This window comes from Globicephala melas, chromosome 15 (assembly GCF_963455315.2).
Source record: "Globicephala melas chromosome 15, mGloMel1.2, whole genome shotgun sequence".
In the NCBI taxonomy this organism is placed as follows: Eukaryota; Metazoa; Chordata; class Mammalia; order Artiodactyla; family Delphinidae; genus Globicephala; species Globicephala melas.
In genome coordinates, this window is record NC_083328.1 from 63493075 (window position 1) to 63512604 (window position 19530).

The window sequence follows — 19530 nt, forward strand, 5'->3', positions numbered from 1 at the left end:
AGGGTTTCATGTAAATGGAGTCCTATAGTATGTACTCTTTTGTATCTGGTTCCTTTCACTCAGCATAGTGTTTCTGAGTGGTATTATCTTGGAGATCTTTTTATTTTTTAAAAAATATTATTTTATTTATTTTTTGGGGGGGTTGCGTTGGGTCTTCATTGCTGTGCGCAGGCTTTCTCTAGTTGCAGTGAGCGGGGGCTACTCATTGCGGTGGCTTCTCTTGTTGCGGAGCACAGGCTCTAGGTGCATGGGCTTCAGTAGTTGTGGCACATGGGCTTCAGTAGTTGTGGCTCACGGGCTTAGTTGCTCCGCAGCATGTGGGATCTTCCCGGACCAGGGTTTGAACCCGTGTCCCCTGCATTGGCAGGCGGATTCTTAACCACTGCGCCACCAGGGAAGCCCCATATTGGAGATCTTTTTATTAATGCTTACAGAGGACCTATTATGTTCCAGGCACTGTGTTAGGCATAGCACATACTTTATCTGTAATGCTTACAATAGTCCTAGGAGGATTCCAAGAGATTGAGACTTGTCCAAGGTTCTATGGCTGGTCACCCATTTATTTTTTATTGCTCCTCCTGCCCCCAGTCCCGGTTTGAAAGCCCAGATAAATGTGATCTGTTAATGGAAAGACATGAGCTTTGAATCAGAAACACCTGAGTTCAAATACAAGCTTCAGCCCTTTCCTGGGTGTTAAACTCTGCTTCTCATTTTCTCTCTTAAATAAGGCTAATGGCATTTGTCTAGATGTAATGGATGTAAAGGCTCTCGCTCAGGACCTGGCACAGAGGGACAATAGTGGAAGCCACAGTGTTTTTCTTTCCTGTTTTTCTTAATTCCCCCGTACATCAGACTAGCCACACAGGAGATTGTGATATACCTCCAGACACCTCCAGCACAGCCCTCATGTATGCAAAGACCCATTAATGGGTTTTCCTGTGCTTTCTCTAACAGATCTGTCTCCTGTGGAGAGATTTAAGGAATTCCAGATCAAGTCATATCCTGTACAGGATTTTAGTTCTCTGAAACTTCTGCATCTCCGGAAAGCCCAGGAGCAACAGGGATCCAGCTTCAGTAGGAAGATTAAAACCTCAGCAAATACTCTCCCAAAGACCTTGGGCCCAAAGATCAAGTAAGCTTTGCCCTTGACAGATAGAAGGGTCCAGATTCTGGTTGAAAAGGGGGATATAACTTACAGGGCAGAATGTCAGGGATGCTGGGGAGGGGGCGGAGGTAGCAATCACAGCTTGACCCCAAAGGTTGGGATGTGTGCAGAAGGCAGCCTCCAGAGGTCCTAGGTTTGATATGGGGACTGCCTTCCCTGCCTCCAGCTCACAGGGCCCCTTTAGGTGGTGGCTGCTTCCTTTCTCAGGGAACCCATCTGAAGAAGAAGGGGCAGGACACAGTTTTTGGTGATGACATTCTGTTTGTATATCACTGGGCCTTTTTGACCCTGAGCTTCTTTTTTTTTTTTTAAACATCTTTATTGGAGTATAATTGCTTTACAGTGGTGTGTTGGTTTCTGCTGTATAACAAAGTGAATCAGCTATACATACACATACATACCCATATCTCCTTGACTCTGAGCTTCTTAAGAAAAGTCTGCTCATTTAAGGGAGGCAGTAGATAAGTGCTTTGGAGTCAGTCCAATCTGGGTTCAAATCCTGGCTTGGCCACTTACTTTAGCTCTGTGTCCCTGTGCAAGGGACTTGACCTCTTTAAGCCTCAGTTTCCTGGTCTGTAGCTAACAGCATCTAAGTCTCAGTTTGTTGTAAACCAGCAGTTAAATGAGATAATGATAATTATAGCTAACACTTATGGAAATGACTCTGTGCCTGGTACTGGATTATCTAATTTAATTCTCCCAACAACCCTACAAGGTAAGTACTGCTATTATCACTCACATCTTTCAGGTGAGAAAACCAAGGTACAGGGAGAGATTAAGTTACTTATTCAAGGTCACACAGATAGAAAGTGGCAGAGTCAGGATTCAAACCTGAGCAGCTTGTTAGTGCTCAGTCTTGCTATCTGGTATGATCGTCATGACAGAAACAAGGTGGATGCACAATGAAGGCTGTGCTTTTTGCCTTTCCTGGAGAGGAAGGGACATTCAGTGGGCACTGGCCTAGAGGCAGCTCAGTGCCCGCCCCTTCATTACATATGAAGTAAAAATATCATACTAATAATGGCATCAGTGTCACAGTCTCCTTGGTGCCCCAGGGAATCCTTTGCCTGTTAACATTTCCAGCCTGCTTACCTCCATAATGAGCACCCTGTGGTTGCTTTGTTGTTTTTACCTCTGATGGATACTCTTTCCAAAGGATCCAGTGTTTGAAATCCCAATCCTACTTCTTCTGAAGGTAGAGAAGGAACAGACTTAGTTTCTCTGCTGTAAATAGTGAGGAAAAAGAGGACAGGCTGTCCCCACATTAAAAAATAGACATATGCTGGGCATGTCCTGGGAGGCAAGAATGGAAACCTACCTTGTGTATATGTTGGGTGAGTTCAGCTATGCTCTCAGCTAATGAATAATCTTTTCCCTGCCTCTAATCCAGATAGCATACTTTGTCTCTTCCTTCTACCTAGCCTGAGACCAAAGAAAGCACAACAGGATTGCCTGTGTAAAACTCACTCCAACGTGAACAAAGTACCGAGTCTACAGATCACTCAGGGAAACCCGTTTTTGTGAACAAACAAATGAAGCCATCTCTCCTCTGCCTGCCTCTCAAGAAGAGCCCCAACCTCCGCTGTGTCCCCAGGGGGACAGAGCTTACTCTTTCTCAAACTAGTCTTTCCATTTTTAGACAGCTCTGACTTAGAAATCCCCTCCTTGTGCTGAGCATTAAGTCAGCCAGCCTGGACTTCTCACCCATCAGGCCTGGCTCACGTGCATGTCTTCTCCCTGTTAAACCTCTCCAAATCCTGACAGTTTTCTCACCACCTGGGAGAAGGGAGGGGTGATCTCAATTGAATGGGGGCTGCTTATCCAGGGCTTCATGAACTGGCTGTGTTACAAATGAGTTCTCTTTAACAAGGTGTCAAATTTCAGATCCAGGTGTCCTCATTTCATCGAGTGTCCCATGATTGATACGAAGTATGGTGCTCTCCCCAAGGAGGCTGCAGTGGGGGCCTACGTGAAGATTCACACTGTGGAGCAAGGAGAAGTCTTGGTAAGTGTGCAGAGAGAGCCTTGTTCACAATAGAGTGTGTAACACGAAGGGCTGGGGGTACTAAGTAATGAGAGTAAATGTTTAAAATCATCCTGTTCTAAATTCGGTGATATTAAGGAATATTGTTTGATTTTTTTAAGATATGATAATGGTAATGTGGTTATGTTTTTTAAAGAGTCCTTACGGGACTTCCCTGGTGGTCCAGTGGTTAAGACTCCGCACTTCCATTGCAGGGGACATGGGTTCTATCCCTGGTTGGGGAACTGAGATCCCACATGCCACGCAGGGCAGCCATAAATAAATAATTAATAAATAAATAAATAAATAAGAGTCCTTATATTTAGGAGATACATATCCAGATATTTACAGATAAAATGATATGACATCTAGGACTTGCTTTAAAATAATCCAGGAACAAGGCAAGGATGTCCCTTCTCACTACTATTCAACATTGTTTTGGAAGTCCTAGCTAGTGCATTAAGAAAAGGAAGTTAGGGCTTCCCTGGTGGCGCAGTTGTTGGGAGTCCGCCTGCCGATGCGGGGGACGTGGGTTCGTGCCCCGGTCCGGGGGGATCCCACATGCCGCGGAGCAGCTGGGCCCGCGAGCCGTGGCCGCTGAGCCTGCGCGTCCGGAGCCTGTGCTCCGCGGCGGGAGAGGCCACGGCAGTGAGAGGCCCGCGTGCCGTAAAAAAAAAAAAAAAGAAAGAAAAGGAAGTTAAACACATACAGATTGGGAAGGAAAATATATAGCTGTCTTTGTTTGCAGATGACATGATTGTCTATATAGACAATTCTAAAGAATCAAAAAACAAAACAACAACAAAAAAGAACAAATAAATTTCCTGGAGCTAATAAATGATTATAACAAGGTCACAGGGTATAAGGCAATGAACAATTGTAATTTGAAATAAAAAACACAATGTCATTTACAATAGTAACAAAAACTGAAATACTTAGGTATAAATCTAACAAAATATGTTCAGGATCTATATGCAGAAAACTATAGGACTATAATGAAAAAATTCAAAGAAGCTTTAAATAAATGGAGAAATAGTCTATGTTCGTGGACTGGAAGACTCAGTATTGTTAACATGTCAGTTTATCCCAACTTGATGTATAGATTCAATGCAATCCCAATCAAAATCCCAGCAAGTTATTTTGTGGATATTGAAAAACTAATGCTAAAATTTATATGGAAAGGTGAATATAAACAAACTGATAAATCCATACAATGAAATATTATTTGGCAATAAAAAGAAATTAGCGGGGCTTCCCTGGTGGCGCAGTGGTTGAGAGTCTGCCTGCTGATGCAGGGGACACAGGTTCGTGCCCCGGTCCAGGAAGATCCCACATGCCGTGGAGCAGCTGGGCCCGTGAGCCATGGCTGCTGAGCCTGCGCGTCCGGAGCCTGTGGCCGCTGAGCCTGCGCGTCCGGAGCCTGTGCTCCGCAACGGGAGAGGCCACAACAGTGAGAGGCCCGCGTACCGCAAAAAAAAAAAAAAGGAAATTAGCTAGGGAACCATGAAAAGACATGGAAAAATTAAATGAATATTTCTTTTTTTTTGGCTGCACCAAGTATGGCTTGTGGGATCTTAGTTCCCCAACCAGGGACTGAACCCGGCCCCAGCAGTGAAAGCCCAGAATCCTAACCACTGGACCACCAGGGAATTCCCTAAATGAATATTTCTAAGGGAAAGAAGCCAGTATGAAAAGATTAAGTATTATATGATTCTAATTATGTGACATTTTGGAAAAGTCAAAAATATGGATATAGTAAAATGGTCACCAGAGGTTTGGAATTCGGGGGAGGGATAAATAAGTAAAGCACAGGGGATTTTTAGGGCAATAAAATTACTCTGTAATTACTGTAATGGTGGATACAAAACATTAAGCATTTGTCAAAACCCATAGAACTTTACAGCACAGAGTGAACCTTAATGTATGCAATTTGTAACAACAACAAAAATCATTTAGGAGATGGGGAGGGGGATCCCCCAGGAAGAAATGCAGACTGAGGAGAGAATCTAACAATATTACAAATCTATGAAACAACTTCAGTGAAGAGGATGGGAAAGGTCCTGACCTAAGTAACTTTGGAGATGAGTGGAGTCTCTAAGACTGAAAACAAAAGGAACTGCACATGAGCATTGTACTTTATGACAAAGTTTTTTCCATGGGTGTGTGGATTAACAATTCTGATACTGCTATACGTGTATACTGAAATGTATCAATTAAGTAAATGAATGGCAGAGGGTAGGAGCCAGGTTTTTTACCATTGGAGTGGAAATATACAGATATGCAAGGGGAGGAGGCTAGAATGATCCGTGTGGTAATGGGTTAGAGTTGAAGGCGTCATGTGAACTTATGTCTATCGTAATATAGATACAGATGGTTCCACAAAGAAATATTTATAGATATATGTATAAACATGTATCTTTTGCTCTGTTAGCCGACAGGGCCTAAAAGAAATGACACACCAGTAGCAATGAGCACACATAGCGCCCAGATCTTGGTTCCTACTACCATTCTTCAAAAGAAACAAGGGCTCTTTGGTTGAGTCTAGAACCAGCACAAGATATATATGAGTGAGCCTGGAGCCTTTTGTAGTGCCAGGAAGTAAGGATGTGCTGGGGAGAAAATCCCTACATTGATGGGAGTGGGCATATCAAAGGAACACAGGGGCCAACTGAAAGAGCTCCCAGTGGCCAAAGCTGGAACAATCAGAACAACTAAATAAAGTAGTATTGGATTATAACCCAAAGTACAAAATAAACATCTGTAAGTACATACTGATATAATGCATAAATAATGAATAAATTAATAAACAGGGGAGAAAAGACAAATCTCCCATGCAGAAGAATTCCAACTAATTTATGTAGACACTCTGCCCTAAAAGAGAGGGTATAACTCACCGCTCCTTAGGTGTGGGCTGCACATAGTGACTTCCTTCCAAAGACTACATGATAGAAAGGAGGAAAAAAAGAATAATTTCACAGAGGAAAAACCATTGAGTGAGCAGTGCTTCCTCACTCAGGTGATCAAGGCCAAGATCAACAGTAATAAATCATGCTGATAGTATGTCCCCTTAATACGAGATTATAAAAGTGGGATGTGGTGTGATGAAAACGGCACGCTGTGGTCCTCTTCCCAATAACCCATAAGCCCAGTCTAATCGTGAGGAAAATCAGACAAATTCTAATAGTGGGGCGACCCAAGAAATACCTGACCGGTACCCCTCAAAACTGTCAAGATCATCATGAACAAGGTAAGTCTGAGAAAGTGCCACAGCCAAGAGGAGCCTAAAGGGACATGACAATTAAATGTAATGCTGTGTCCTAGGTAGGACTGTGGAAGAGAAAAAGGAAATTTAAATAACTCGTTGGCTTCAGTTATTGATTATGTATCCATATTGGTTCATTAATTGTAACAAAGGTATCACAGTTAATGTGAGATCTTAACAGGAAACCGAGGGCAGGGTATATGGGAACTCTGTACTATCTTCTCAATTTTTCTGTTAAGTCTAAAACTGTTCTAAAGAAAAGTCTATTCATGAAGTCATTACAGTGACTGTGACTGTGAACTTGTATATTTTCCTCAGTGATCTATACGCATCTCTATAGTAGGGATTGTCTCAGAACCCAGCACAGAGACTGTCAGTTATTAAAATTTCAATAAATATATGTCCATGAATAGAGTTCCATTACTCATGGAAATCTGGTAAATGTATGTCAGGAGCTCACAGAGCCAGAATCTGAATCTGAAACCTGAATCTGAAAGTGTTGAATAATATGAAAAAATAAAGGACATACAAAAGGAAAAAAAAAAAAGTCTATTAGGGCTTCCCTAGTGGCGCAGTGGTTGAGAGTCCGCCTGCCGATGCAGGGGACACGGGTTCGTGCCCCGGTCCGGGAAGATCCCACATGCCGTGGAGCGACTGGGCCCATGAGCCATGGCCGCTGAGCCTGCGCGTCCGGAGCCTGTGCTCCGCAACGGGAGAGGCCACAACAGTGAGAGGACCGCGTACAGCAAAAAAAAAAAAAAAGTCTATTAAAAAGTAATTATCCATGGGACTTCCCCGGTGGTACAGTGGTTAAGAATCCGCCTGCCAATGCAGGGGACATGGTTTCTATCTCTGGTCCAGGAAGATGCCACATGCTGCAGAGCAGCTAAGCCCGTGTGCCACAACTACTGAGACTGCGCTCTAGAGCCCGCTCGCCGCAACTAGAGAAAGTGTGCTCACAACAATGAAGACCCAATGCAGCCAAAAATAAATAAATAAAATTAATTAATTAATTTTTAAAAAGTGGGCTTCCCTGGTGGCGCAGTGGTTGAGAGTCCACCTGCCGATGCAGGGGACACAGGTTTGTGCCCCGGTCCGGGAGGATCCCACATGCTGCGGAACGGCTGGGCCCATGAGCCATGGCCGCTGAGCCTGCGTGTCCAGAGCCTGTGCTCCGCAACGGGAGAGGCCACAACAGTGAGAGGCCCGCGTACCGAAAAAAAAAAAAGTAATTATCCAGGGACATCCCTGGTTGTCCAGTGGTTAAGACTTCGCCTTCCAATGCAGGGGCTGCGGGTTCGATCCCCGGGGAGCTAAGATCCCACATGCCTCGCAGCCAAAAAACCAAAACATTAAACAGAAGCAATATTGTAACAAATTCAGTAAAGACTTTAAAAATGGTTCCCTTAAAAAAAAAAAATCTTAAAAAAAAAAGTAATTATCCAATAGTGGAGGGGAGATGTATGGGTGAAACAAACTTGGCCGTGAGTTGACCACTGTGGGAGCTGGGCCATAGGTGCTGGAGCTGGGTTGGTGGGTGAGCTGTACGGGGAGGGCACGAGGCCTCCTGGTGGGTAGCGATGCACGTCAGTCTTCCTGGAGGTGGGGGGACTGTCTTCTGATGTATGGTCATCGTTGTTGCCATGAATCTCCAGGGTCCTCACCCCGTGCTCCTGCTCTGGCCTGTGCGCCCCCCGAGGCAGGGAGGTCAGCCCAGCACTGTCTGGAGGCCCAGGCCCTAGCACAGCCCTCGGTCAATACCGCGTGAATATTTCTGAGCTTTTCAGCAGCTCTTATTTTGCTTAGTAAAACTCTGCCTCCTACAATTTTTAAGGAGCTCCGACCCCCGCTTACCCATCCCCCCAAGAACAAACAGAAATCAGCTTCCTTGCCACATGGTGGCCTCTTAGGTATTTAAAGAATGCTGTTTTGTTTTTCATTCAGCATCTGTGCCCCGTTAATTATTTTCTTATGCAGGGAAAACATTCCTCCATTCCTTCAGTCTTCATGTGATATAGTTTCCAGCCTTCTCACTTCCGTTTCCCTGCAGTTTCAGTGTCTCAGAGTGAGGTGCTCAGGACTGGACACAGGCCACCTGAGGCCAGGCACCTGCAGTGCATGCAGCCTCGTGGGCTGCCCGCGGAGGAGCTGGGATGCCTGGCACCCTGGGTGCATGGAGGAACCACAGGGCAGACGAGGCGTTGCTCACTCTGGTAGAGGGTGACAGGAGCGGGGAGGCTGTGGAAGATGGAACAACAGGGACTTGGGACTTGATTCTCTAAGCAATCCTGGAAGGCTCGGAGCAAGGCCCTGACTGCCTCATTCACCACACAGGACCCAGGGCAGAGAAACTCCCACCACCAAATATTCATTAACGAGATCCTGTTGAAGAAAGTGCCTTTGGTAAAATTCTGTTCTCCCTGCTTTCAAGGCCCTGGCTTCATTTGCAGGAGAATGAATGGTAACAGCTGTGACTGTATTCACCCACCAGGAGGTAGGAGACCACATTTTCCTTTGGAGGCAGGAGTGTAGAGCTGAGTCAGCCTTGGAAACAGCAGAGCTTGGGGCCTGGAGTAAAGAGACCCAGCTTTTGAGCCAGGGGGTGTAGGGGAACCAGCTTCTCCAGGGAATAGGCGGGCTGAGGCCTCAGACATGGTCAAGACTGGGCAGAGCAGCAGGGAGATGGCAGATGGGCCACCTCACATATTGTAGTTTTTGCTTCTAATTAGCTTGCTGTGTGGCCTTGGGCAAATCACTTTACCTCTCTGAATCTGAACCCTCATCAGAAAATGAGGACATTCACCTGGGTAAGCTGCTGACTCTAGCGTTCTATGATTCCGTTGGAGCTTTCACTCAGCAGATATTTCTTGAGGATCTATCATGCTCCAAGCATGGCCCAAGGTGCCAGTGTGGGTGAGTAAACTGACATTATTCTTGCCCTTATGGGGCTAATGATCTAGGCTGGAGACAGACAGTAAACAGATAAAGCAGCAAACACGCAGAAAGGTTTTTTTTTTTTTTTGCAGTACGCGGGCCTCTCACTGTTGTGGCCTCTTCCGTTGCGGAGCACAGGCTCCGGACGCGCAGGCTCAGTGGCCATGGCTCACGGGCCCAGCTGCTCCACGGCATGTGGGATTTTCCCGGACCGGGGCACGAACCCATGTCCCCTGCATCGGCAGGCGGACTCTCAACCACTGCGCCACCAGGGAAGCCCACACAGAAAGTTTTAAATTGCTGTTGGGAATGGAACAGAAAGCTGAGTTGAAGGGGGTGGTCTTCCTAAACGGAGTGGTCAGGGAAGGCTGCTCTAAGGCAGTGATATTTAAGCTGGGACCTGAATGACAAAAGGAATAAACTATAGACAGCCTGGGGGGAAGAGTGTTCCAGACAGAGGAACAGCAGGTTGAGCCTGAGGCAGGAAGCAGCCTGGCATGTTGAGGGGACTGGAAGGAGGGCAGCATGGCTGGAACAGAGTAAACGAGGCAGGAGCCTTACAAGGGTGAGATAGCCAAAGCCTCGGTGGCCACAATGAAGAGTTCTGCTTTATCCTGGGCACTTTGGGAAGCTACTTGAAGACCTGACTCCGGCTGGAACGTGTGGGGTGGAGTGGAGGTGGATAACAGTGCCTGCTGATGGTACTGCCCTCAGTGAGGCCCTGGACAGATTGCTGGTTCAAATCCCGGCTCCACCACTTTCTGTCTTGTTACCTTGGGCAGGTTAGTTAACTTTGTGCCTCAGTTTCCTCGCAGTGTAGTGGTTAAAAGCATGGACTCTAAAGGCAGGCCCATCCGAGTTCAAATCCTAGCTTTATTGCTTCCGTGCTGTATGATGTTGGATAAGTTTCTTAACCTCATCAGCATCCTCTGTAAAATGATGATCATAAAAGGATTCACCTCATGGGGTTCTAGTGAGGGTTCCATGAGCTAACACACCCCAAAGCTACAAGAGGGCCTGGGATTTAGTGAAGGCTCATTAAACATTAGCTGGTGCTGTCGTCACCGTCATCATCATCATCATTGTTATTGTAATTATAAGATACATGACCTTTGCAAGTAAATTTCCTGTTTTGAACCTTATTTTCCACATCTGAGGCTGATAATCCCTATATCGCCGGGTGGTTGTGAGGATTACATCTACACACGTGTTTCTCCCACACAGTAGGAGCTGACTGAAGAGCAGCCATCTGGCTTCTGTGCAAGGCCTGGCGCTGGTCAGAAGGGCCTTTATGCCCATTGCACTGAGCACAACTGAAGTGTGAGGAGCTTCACGTCTCCCAGAGCATTCTCACACACCACACCATCTTGTTTGGACCTTCAACAACTTCGTAAGAAAGATAACACACCTCCATTCCAGTCTTACCAAGGAGAGACAAGGCCAGGGCTCAGAGTAGATGGTCATTCTTCAAGGTCTGGAACCCAAATGGTGGTAGTGTGGGTGAGGGCGGGGAAGGGGAAACTGTTCCAAACCCTACTTCACATCTCCTTTCAAACTGAGACTCCTTCAGAGACATGCAGGGCAGGTGTTTTCACTTCTGTTTCACAGGTGAGCAAACAGTGGCCCAGGGACGTATAACTTTGCCCAAAGTCGCATGACAAGTAAACATATGGATCTTTCTTCTGAAGCAGGATTATTCTCAATCCCACACGGCCTCCATAGAGCAGAGCTCTTGGCGCGCAGGCTCAGCGGCCATGGCTCACGGGCCCAGCCGCTCTGCGGCATGTGGGATCTTCCCAGACCCGGTCACGAACCCATGTCCCCTGCATCGGCAGGCGGACTCCCAACCACTGTGCCACCAGGGAAGCCCTGGCTGATGTCTTCTTAAGCCCAAGACAGCTGGGCATTGTAGGCTCTGGACCATTGACCTCCCCTCCCCTCCTTGCCTGAGTCTTAATAGCCGAGAGGCTGAGTGAGCCCTGGATTGGGGTTTCAGCAGCAAAGACTCTGGTCCCGGCTTTGCCCCATCTCAGAGTGTCTCCTTACAAAGGGGGTTACACTCTGTAAAGCTGTGCCTGTTGATCTCCATCTCCCTTCCAGATATAACTGAGTAGGAATCCACACCAGAGAGCCCAAGGGGCAACGGGAGCCGCACAGGGACTACCAGTGGCCCCAGAGCCCGTGAGGGACGGAAGGAACTAAGACGACACACGCTTATGAAGGAAGCCCTGGAGGAAAGGGTGTGGGAGGGTGTGACAGCTGTAAAAGGGAAGATGTAGAAGAGGAGGATGAGCTGTCTGTCATAGTCCTAAGGAAGAGAAAACGGGCTGGCCTGGCACAAAGCAGAGTCGAGACTGGACACCAGGGAAAGCTTGTAAAATGCCGGCGCCCGGCAAGCTACTGTGTGAGTGCGACTCTTGCAGAGCCTGCTGCCCGTGGGCAGGACAACTGACAAAGTGCCTTGAGGACTGTTCTCATGTGAGGAGCCCCAGGACTTTGATGTCATTAGCAAAGAGAGTTCTGGACTTCTCCCCGTCACTTGCTGAATGACCCCACATGGATTCACCTCCTGTTCGGGGCCTTGTTTTGCCTACCCTGAAAATCTGCTTGTACAAGTGGATGGTCTCGAACTTTCTGGGACTTCTTTTTTCTAGGGCCTTCACCAGATCCTCCTCCCGGAGAGCCAGCGTGACACTCGGCCCTTGATCCTGGTGAGCCTGGGAGCTGAGGTGATACGGGTTAGGAAAGAGAAGTTTTGCGAACTGATTGACAGTAAGACAATAGAAAAATTGTCGAAGTTCGAGATCAAGTACCCCAGGTCAGTGCTGGAAATGTGCGTACCTCCCACTAGATCAAATGAACAATTTTTTTTGCTTCTTATTTTGGTAAAAGGAAGAAAAAAGTGATGATACCTAAAGCTGACACTGGTGGAATGAAACTGATAATTGTTGGTACACTCGAAATTGGCTCAATCCTTTTGATAGTAATTTTAGATAATAATGTTTCAGGGGACACAAAACTGTTCCTACTCTTTGAAGCAGTGGTCTACCTCTGAATTTATCTGTATGTAACTAATTATAGGGAAAGCTACATACACTAAGATGTTCATAGCTGCCATATTCATAATAGAAAAACAACCACCTTTACCCACATGTGTTACACCAGGGGGATAGTTTAGAAAACTGTGGTACATTCCCTTGATAGAAAGTAACTTTTATTTAAAAATCATAAGTAAATGAGTGATAAAATGCTACAAGAAAAGGATAGGGTACAAAATTGTATATGTACATACTATGACTGTGCCTTTGTAAAACACTTACATGAGAAAAATCTAGAAGGAAAATGAGCAAAAATGATAATATCTGTGGTATTGCCCAGTTTGTAATAGTCATTCTCTCTGGAAGCTTGGACTAAAAGGGACTTTCTGGTTATAGTTATATATTCCTCTGATGTTTAATTGGTTTTGTAGTGAGTATGCATTTCTTTTATAATGAGGGAAAAAAAAGATATACTTTTTAAAGTTGTTGTCAGGGTATGACATTCCAAGTGGGTTTTTTTTTTTTTTTTTTTTACGGTACGCGGGCCTCTCACTGTTGTGGCCTCTCCCATTGCGGAGCACAGGCTCCGGATGCGCAGGCTCAGTGGCCATGGCTCACGGGCCCAGCCGCTCCGCGGCATGTGGGATCTTCCCAGACCGGGGCACGAACCCATGCCCCCTGCATCAGCAGGCGGACTCCCAACCACTGCGCCACCAGGGAAGCCCCAAGTGGGTTTTTTTCCCTTTATTCTCCAAATGTTTGTTAATGATGATATATTACTTTTATAATTAAAAAAAAATTATCTTGAAAGATTTGATAAAAAAGATTTCTTTTCATATTTCCCTAGTTTCCAAATTTTCCAAAGTGAATACTTTTATAGTGTGAAAAAAACCCTAATTTTTAGGTAAAAACGAATTTATTGTCTGGACTACTGGTCACAAAACTGTTTTGATCTAACACCGCTATTACTAAAGAGTGTTTGAGTGTATACCCCCTAGAATATATATATGATATAAATAATATATGTTATTTAACTTATTTTTATTTATTATGTCCATATATTGCTATATGAATATATCATATATATTATGAACATGCAACAAATAGATCTTTAGAAAGAATAAGACAAAGATAAATATAAATGAAGTCCTACTGTTTACTTCACACAGCCCAGTGGATCCCTTTCACCTCCCTGGCTGACACCCTTACCCCCACTTTGGGATCCCCAGCTGAGACTCCTGTAGCCGTCTTACCGCTGGTCCCCTGCCTCGGTCTCTCCCTGCCAGATCCTTTCTGCATACTTTGCTCTTGCTAAAACCCAAATCTGGCCGTGTTAAACTCCTGCTTAAAACCTTTCAGTGGTATCTCACTGCCTGTAGGATACAGTGCAGATTCAATGCCACGTAAATGGCCCTTCATTTTCTGACCCTTCAACTCCCCTGCAGCACCTCCTGCCACCTCTAACCCACTCCAGCAACACAGGCAGATTGCCTCCTGGACCTGCACATACTTGCCTTTGCCAGTGCAGGCCCTCTGCCTGCAATGCCACCCCTCAATCCTGCTCCTCTCCCCTTTATTTTCTGATAAATTTCTTCTCATTCTTTAAGATTCATATCCTCCAGAAAACCTTTCATGACTGACCCCAGGCTGGGCTAAGTACCCCTTTCTGTGCACTCATAATCCTCCCTACGTAGCTCTCACAGTGGCCACACCACGTTTTATTACAACTGTTTAGAGCTGCGTAGTTTTCGCACAGTTCTTTCCCCACCACTTGGTTAATTGCTTCGTGAACGCAGGGATTGGGCTTTAGGCACCTTTCATCTCTAGCACCTGTACAGTACCTGGCACATGGTAGATGCATGATAAACGTTGGGTGAGTGAATGAATAAATGGGACATACTTATTAGGGAAAACTGGAAAATGCTGAACGTTTAAGAAGGTGAAGACCTTCTTAAATGCATTTGCATTCCTCCAACAATCCCAATTAGCATTTTATGTATTTCCTTTCAGTATTTTTTTTTACCGCATGGCTGTGTACCAAATAGGCATTTATCATTGAGGCACACAAAGCTTCATAATGGAGATCATACCGATTGTACAATTTTGCATCCTCCCTCCTTTTTCTTTTCTTGTGGTGATGCTGTGATCAGACATCGTTTTGTGGGCAGGTGTGGGAAGCAAGTGATTCCTGTGGTTGAGAAAGAGGAGGTGTGAAGGCAAGCAAATCTGTAGAGTTGCTTCAGCCGTGTCCAATAAGCACATGAAAGAATTTGCCATGGGATCCATATGACCTTGGATAAGTCATTTTCCCTCCTGTAGGCTTAAGACTCCAATCTACAAAACAAGAAAATTAGACCAGAACAGTGTTTCCCGAAGTATGGATCGTATTCACAGAAGGCTTACAAGATGACTTTAGGTGGTATGCGGATTGTAAACAGCTATGTATTTATTCTAGTGTGAACTAGAAAAACATGACTAGCTCACTAAACTGATTTGACAAACTTGTTGCTTAGAACAAAGCCAAAGTAAATACTTAAGTAGAATTTTTAAAAATCATTAATAAAAGAACAGATGATATGTAGCTATGGTCCAAATTGGGGCAGTTTTGTGGAAAAAAAAAAAAAGTTGGGAAACACTGGTGGTTCCTTGCAGTTCAGCAATGCCCCAATTCTCTGATTCCTGTGTACTACCAACATAAAAAATAGCTATTTAGAAAATAGCTACTCAAAAAAGGATTTAAGGAGCCTTAGCTTCTCACATAACATCTGGTACATGATGGGTGTCAGTTAATGTTGGTTGAATTGAAACTCAGAGGTTTATGTAGACTTGAGGGTGGCAGATGTTTGGGCACTCAGCATCTGTGCTGCCCAGTCAGCACTTTGCTGCAATCGTCTGCAATGCTGACAGATAGAATTCTCGCTTATTCATTAATTGTTGAACTCATGGTTTTCTAGACTGCTAAAGCAGGCAGAAAATATAAGCATTATCTAGCTCAAATCCTCCATGTTTTAATTGAGGACTGTGAGGCCCAGGAAAGGGGACGTGACATCCTGCAGATCACAGTCAGTTGGTGAGACACCTGTCCTGTGGATGCTACAGGCTAGATTATCTGAAGCCTCTCCCCCATGTAGAATACGAACAGCTGAGTTCACAGGAAAGAAGGGAAATCTCCAAGGCCCCAAATGAAGAGCAGCCTCAAACCAAAGCACCAGAGTGTGATCTAGTGCTGGATTGCCGGGCAGGCATGGGGTGGGGTTGTGGCTGAGGGCACCATGGGCTGAAGTGTTGCATCCCGCAAGGACAGATGACACTTTCAGTTCAAGCGAGGCAGAGAGTGGAACTGGAATTGCTGCATGAAGCTGAGGACTTTGGAAGAGCTGCCCCATTTAGTGAAAGACTAGACTAGAAATCAGTGTGACCGTCGGCATCAGGAGGTTATGTGGAATCTTGTCTGTCTTAAGTTGGACTCTGGATCCAAAAAAAAAAAAAAAGATCCCTTAAGAATCTGTAAGCATGTGCTCGCCCCCTCCTAGGTTTTGATGAGTTCCTTAGCCCCCCTGAGCCTTAGTTTCCATGTTTGTGAAATGGGGTGGTCCTGAGGATCAAATGAGTTAACAAGTGTAAAGTGCCTGGTCATGGTAAGTGTGAAGCAGAGTTAGATATTGTTATTTATTATGGAAGAAATTGGGAGTTAACGGGACTTTTTAGTTGGAGACTATCCAGTGGTGTGCTGGGAAATGTTCAACAATCAGCTCTCTGGGAGATGGGAGGTAACCTGATTGGAAGTGTTTGCTGGTTTCTGTGGTGCACATACTACCACCATGGCCGGTTTTGAGCTACCAACCTGATGTCATTGAGCATGAAGTTGCTCTCGTGAGCTGGTAGGAGCTGACGCTGGCAATGCTGAGACCACCAGGACTAACTTGTAGCCCACTCTGACCTGTAGATTTTATATCAAGTTGATCTCTGTGAATCAAAGTTGATTTTGTCCTGGTTAATATAATCTACCCAGAAGAATGCTCTAATGTGTTAGTGATTTATCAGAGTTGCCTCCTTAGGTGAGAGTATAGGTGAGTCAGTGGAAGTTGAGTTTGCCCTTCCCTTGCTGAGGTCTCAGAAGAAAATAAACCAATGAGTCCTGAGCCCATTCCACCCTCCCCCACTTTCCTCACCCTCATGTGCTATGAGGGAAGGGGGCAGAGTAGAGCCAGGGCACCAAGACCAGTCCAAGGTAGCTACCAATGGACTTTCTATCTCTATAGAGTGGCCGTGTCTGGACATTTCAGATCAATGGAACCATGTATATGTGACTGGCTTCTTAACATAGTGTTTTCAAGGTTCATTCATGTCTTAGCATGTATCAGTACTTCATTCATTTTTATTGTCAAATAATATTCCAGTGCATGGATATACCACTCTTTTATTTACCCATTCATCAGCTGATGGACAGTTGGGTTGTTTCCACTTTTTGGCTATTATGAATAATGCTGCTATGAACATTCTTGTTCAAGTTTTTGTGTGGACATATTTTTCATTTCTCTTGGGTATATACCTAGGAGTGGAATTCCTGGGTCATAAGTTAACTGTTTAACGTTTTGAGGAACTGCTGGACTGTTTTTTCAAAGTGGCTGCATCATTTTACATTCCTGGCAGCAATGCATTGGAACCCTCGCTCCAATATCTCCACATCCCCATTAACACTTATTATTATTTGTCTTTTTAATTATCATCATCCTAGTGGGCATAAGTGGTATCTTGTGTGGCTTTGGCTTACATTTCCCTGATGGCTAATGATCACATACGTAATTTAAAATTTTCAGTAGCCACGTTATAAGAAATCAAAAGAAACGGGTGAAATTAACTGTAATAATATATTTTATTGAATGCAGTATATCTAAAATGTTATCATTTCAACATGTAATCAACATAAAAATTACTGAGATATTCTGCATTCTTTTTGTTGTTGTTCTAAGTCTTTGAAATCTGGTGTGTATTTTATACTCAGAGCACACCTCTAATTCAGATTCATCACACTTCAGGTACTCAGTAGCCACATGTGGCTCGTGGCCACCACATGGAATAGTGCAGGTCTAGGTGATGAAGGTGTGGAAAGGTAAAGGAGGCAGAGGGAAGAGTCTGGGAAAAGGCGCAGAGGTGGGACAGGGCTCGGTGTGTTTCGGGGCTGGAAGGAGGCAGGGCTGGGGGGGGGCAGGGGGCAGGCAGGAGCTCGTGTGGGAACCTCAGCATCTGGGCCTTGCCTTCAGCGATGAAGATGTGTGCCAGAAGTTCCTCGAGGAGAACAGCTGGAATGTCTTCCGGAAGGACCTGATGCGGCTGCTGGTGGAGCCTCGCCAGTGTCCACCATTCACCCCAGTCCAGCCCAAGAAGAAAGGGATCTACAAGCCCAAGGCTGTGATGCTGGATTTGTGTAGCTTAGACAAGAAGACAAGACCTTGTCATCCCATTTTTATGGCACCCCAGAAATACCTCCCCCCATTGAGGATTGTCGAAACCATTATAGCACCCCGGTACAAAATCCAAGAACTCCTGCCTCAGTATAAGAATGCAGGGGTCCTTGTTTAGAATCAATAAAAGATGTTGGGTTGACCCTAGTGTTTCCTGAATAACCACCATGGGAGTTGTGGGGCTTACAGTGGGGGATCCTGAGGGCTGAGCCATGGGTCCGGAGAGGTGTTTGGGGCAGCACCTGGGGCACTGTCTCTCTGGACACTTGTGGGACTGAGTAAGGGATGGTTGGGAGGCTGGGTGGGGATGGGTTAATCACTGGAGGTAGCCTCAGAGTGGGAGAGTCTTATCTGAGGAGACAGATGGGAGACACAGAGGCAAGATGGGGTTGCAAACTCAAATGCCTTGCAAGGCCGGCAGGTCGTCTAAAGGAGTGTAGCAGAAGGATTGGGGAGGCGGCAGGGGACGGTGGGGACTGGTGCGCACATTCCCCATCCAGGTGGAGCCGCTGCTCCGTAGACCCAGTCAGTTGATGCCATGCCAGGAAGTAATGCAGGCCCGGTACTGCCAATCTCTAGATTTTTCAGGAGAACCCAGAAACGCAGTGTTTTAGATGATTCCTACCGGTTTTCAAATGCGAGCAACGAACTCAAATTGTTTTTGAAATATTGTGTTAGGCAAACAAAACACATACGCAGGCTGCGTTGGGCCCACAGGCTGCTGGTTTGCCAGTAGCTTGTCAAGCAGCTCTGTCAGAATGACAGGGTGTTGCCAGAGACTGGAGTGAGGCGTGACCGTGGGGGGAGGTACAAGGAGCCAGAGACAGATGGGCAGCGTGACAGGAGCCGGCGTCCCGGGTCAAGGATGAGGAGTGAGCAGCCTGAGAGAGGATGCAGACCAGAGACAAGGAGGCAGGCAGTGGGACCTGAGGAGCTCTCCTCGGTCCCTCCAGCGGGCCTGGAAGCCATCAGTCACTGGCCTGGGCCGGCTCTCCTTGTTGGTAGCGCTGGGCCTAGAACTCAGGGTTCCTGTCTCACTCCAGCCTCGGCACCACAGACCTGGGACCAAGTCACCTCTCTCCCTTGGGAAAAACTTTGAGAGCCCTGAGGGGCCTGGTAGAGGCCATGGCAGCACAAGAGCCCAGCCTGGTGGTGCCAAGAGAGACAGGAGCCCTCCCCCACCAGTACCCCCCCCTCCACAGCACCCCCGCGAGGAGCGGACTCGGAGGAACACCGGGCAGTGAGCCGGCATCGGGAGCTCTGGAGAGCCTGCTTCTGTCCCATGGGACCCCCTTGAGTGCCTGGAGTGCTTCACCTGCCCTCCGGTTTCCCCAGTGGCAAAATGAGCGTGTTGGACAAGATGAATGGTTTTCACGAGTGAGAGATGAGTACAGTTTGAAAAGCACATTCAACATTATACTTCTGTTTGTCGAATTTAGAAGAAAGCTGTTTTCATGTTACACAGCAAAGAAGGAGGAGTAGGGAATTTGTCTGTCAGAAGAGCGTGTGGATGTAAGAGAGGAGAGAAGCAGTGGACTTAACCATCTCCACTTCCCTGATAGCTCCAGAGGGTCAAGGAGCCTGGGATGTCTGCAGCAGTCCTGGAAGGGCTGCCTGTGACCTACAAGGACAGGGTGGCATGG

General features: G+C 46.1%; 1 protein-coding gene across 4 annotated transcripts in view; it reads left to right on the forward strand.

The window, feature by feature from the left end:
• The window catches only part of CNBD2 (cyclic nucleotide binding domain containing 2), a 74057-nt gene that overhangs the window by 45606 nt on the left and 8921 nt on the right, over nt 1–19530 (forward strand). For 2 of the 4 annotated variants that reach the window (XM_030830709.2, XM_060284610.1), the window contains 4 exons: nt 955–1132; nt 3050–3170; nt 12039–12202; nt 17687–18026. In XM_030830709.2, coding sequence (XP_030686569.1) covers nt 955–1132; nt 3050–3170; nt 12039–12202; nt 17687–18005 — 782 coding nt within the window. In that variant the 3' untranslated portion in view covers nt 18006–18026. Of the gene's footprint in view, nt 1–954; nt 1133–3049; nt 3171–12038; nt 12203–17686; nt 18027–19530 lie in introns of those variants that run through there. The other 2 variants (XM_030830712.2, XM_030830711.3) reach the window with 2 other exon arrangements.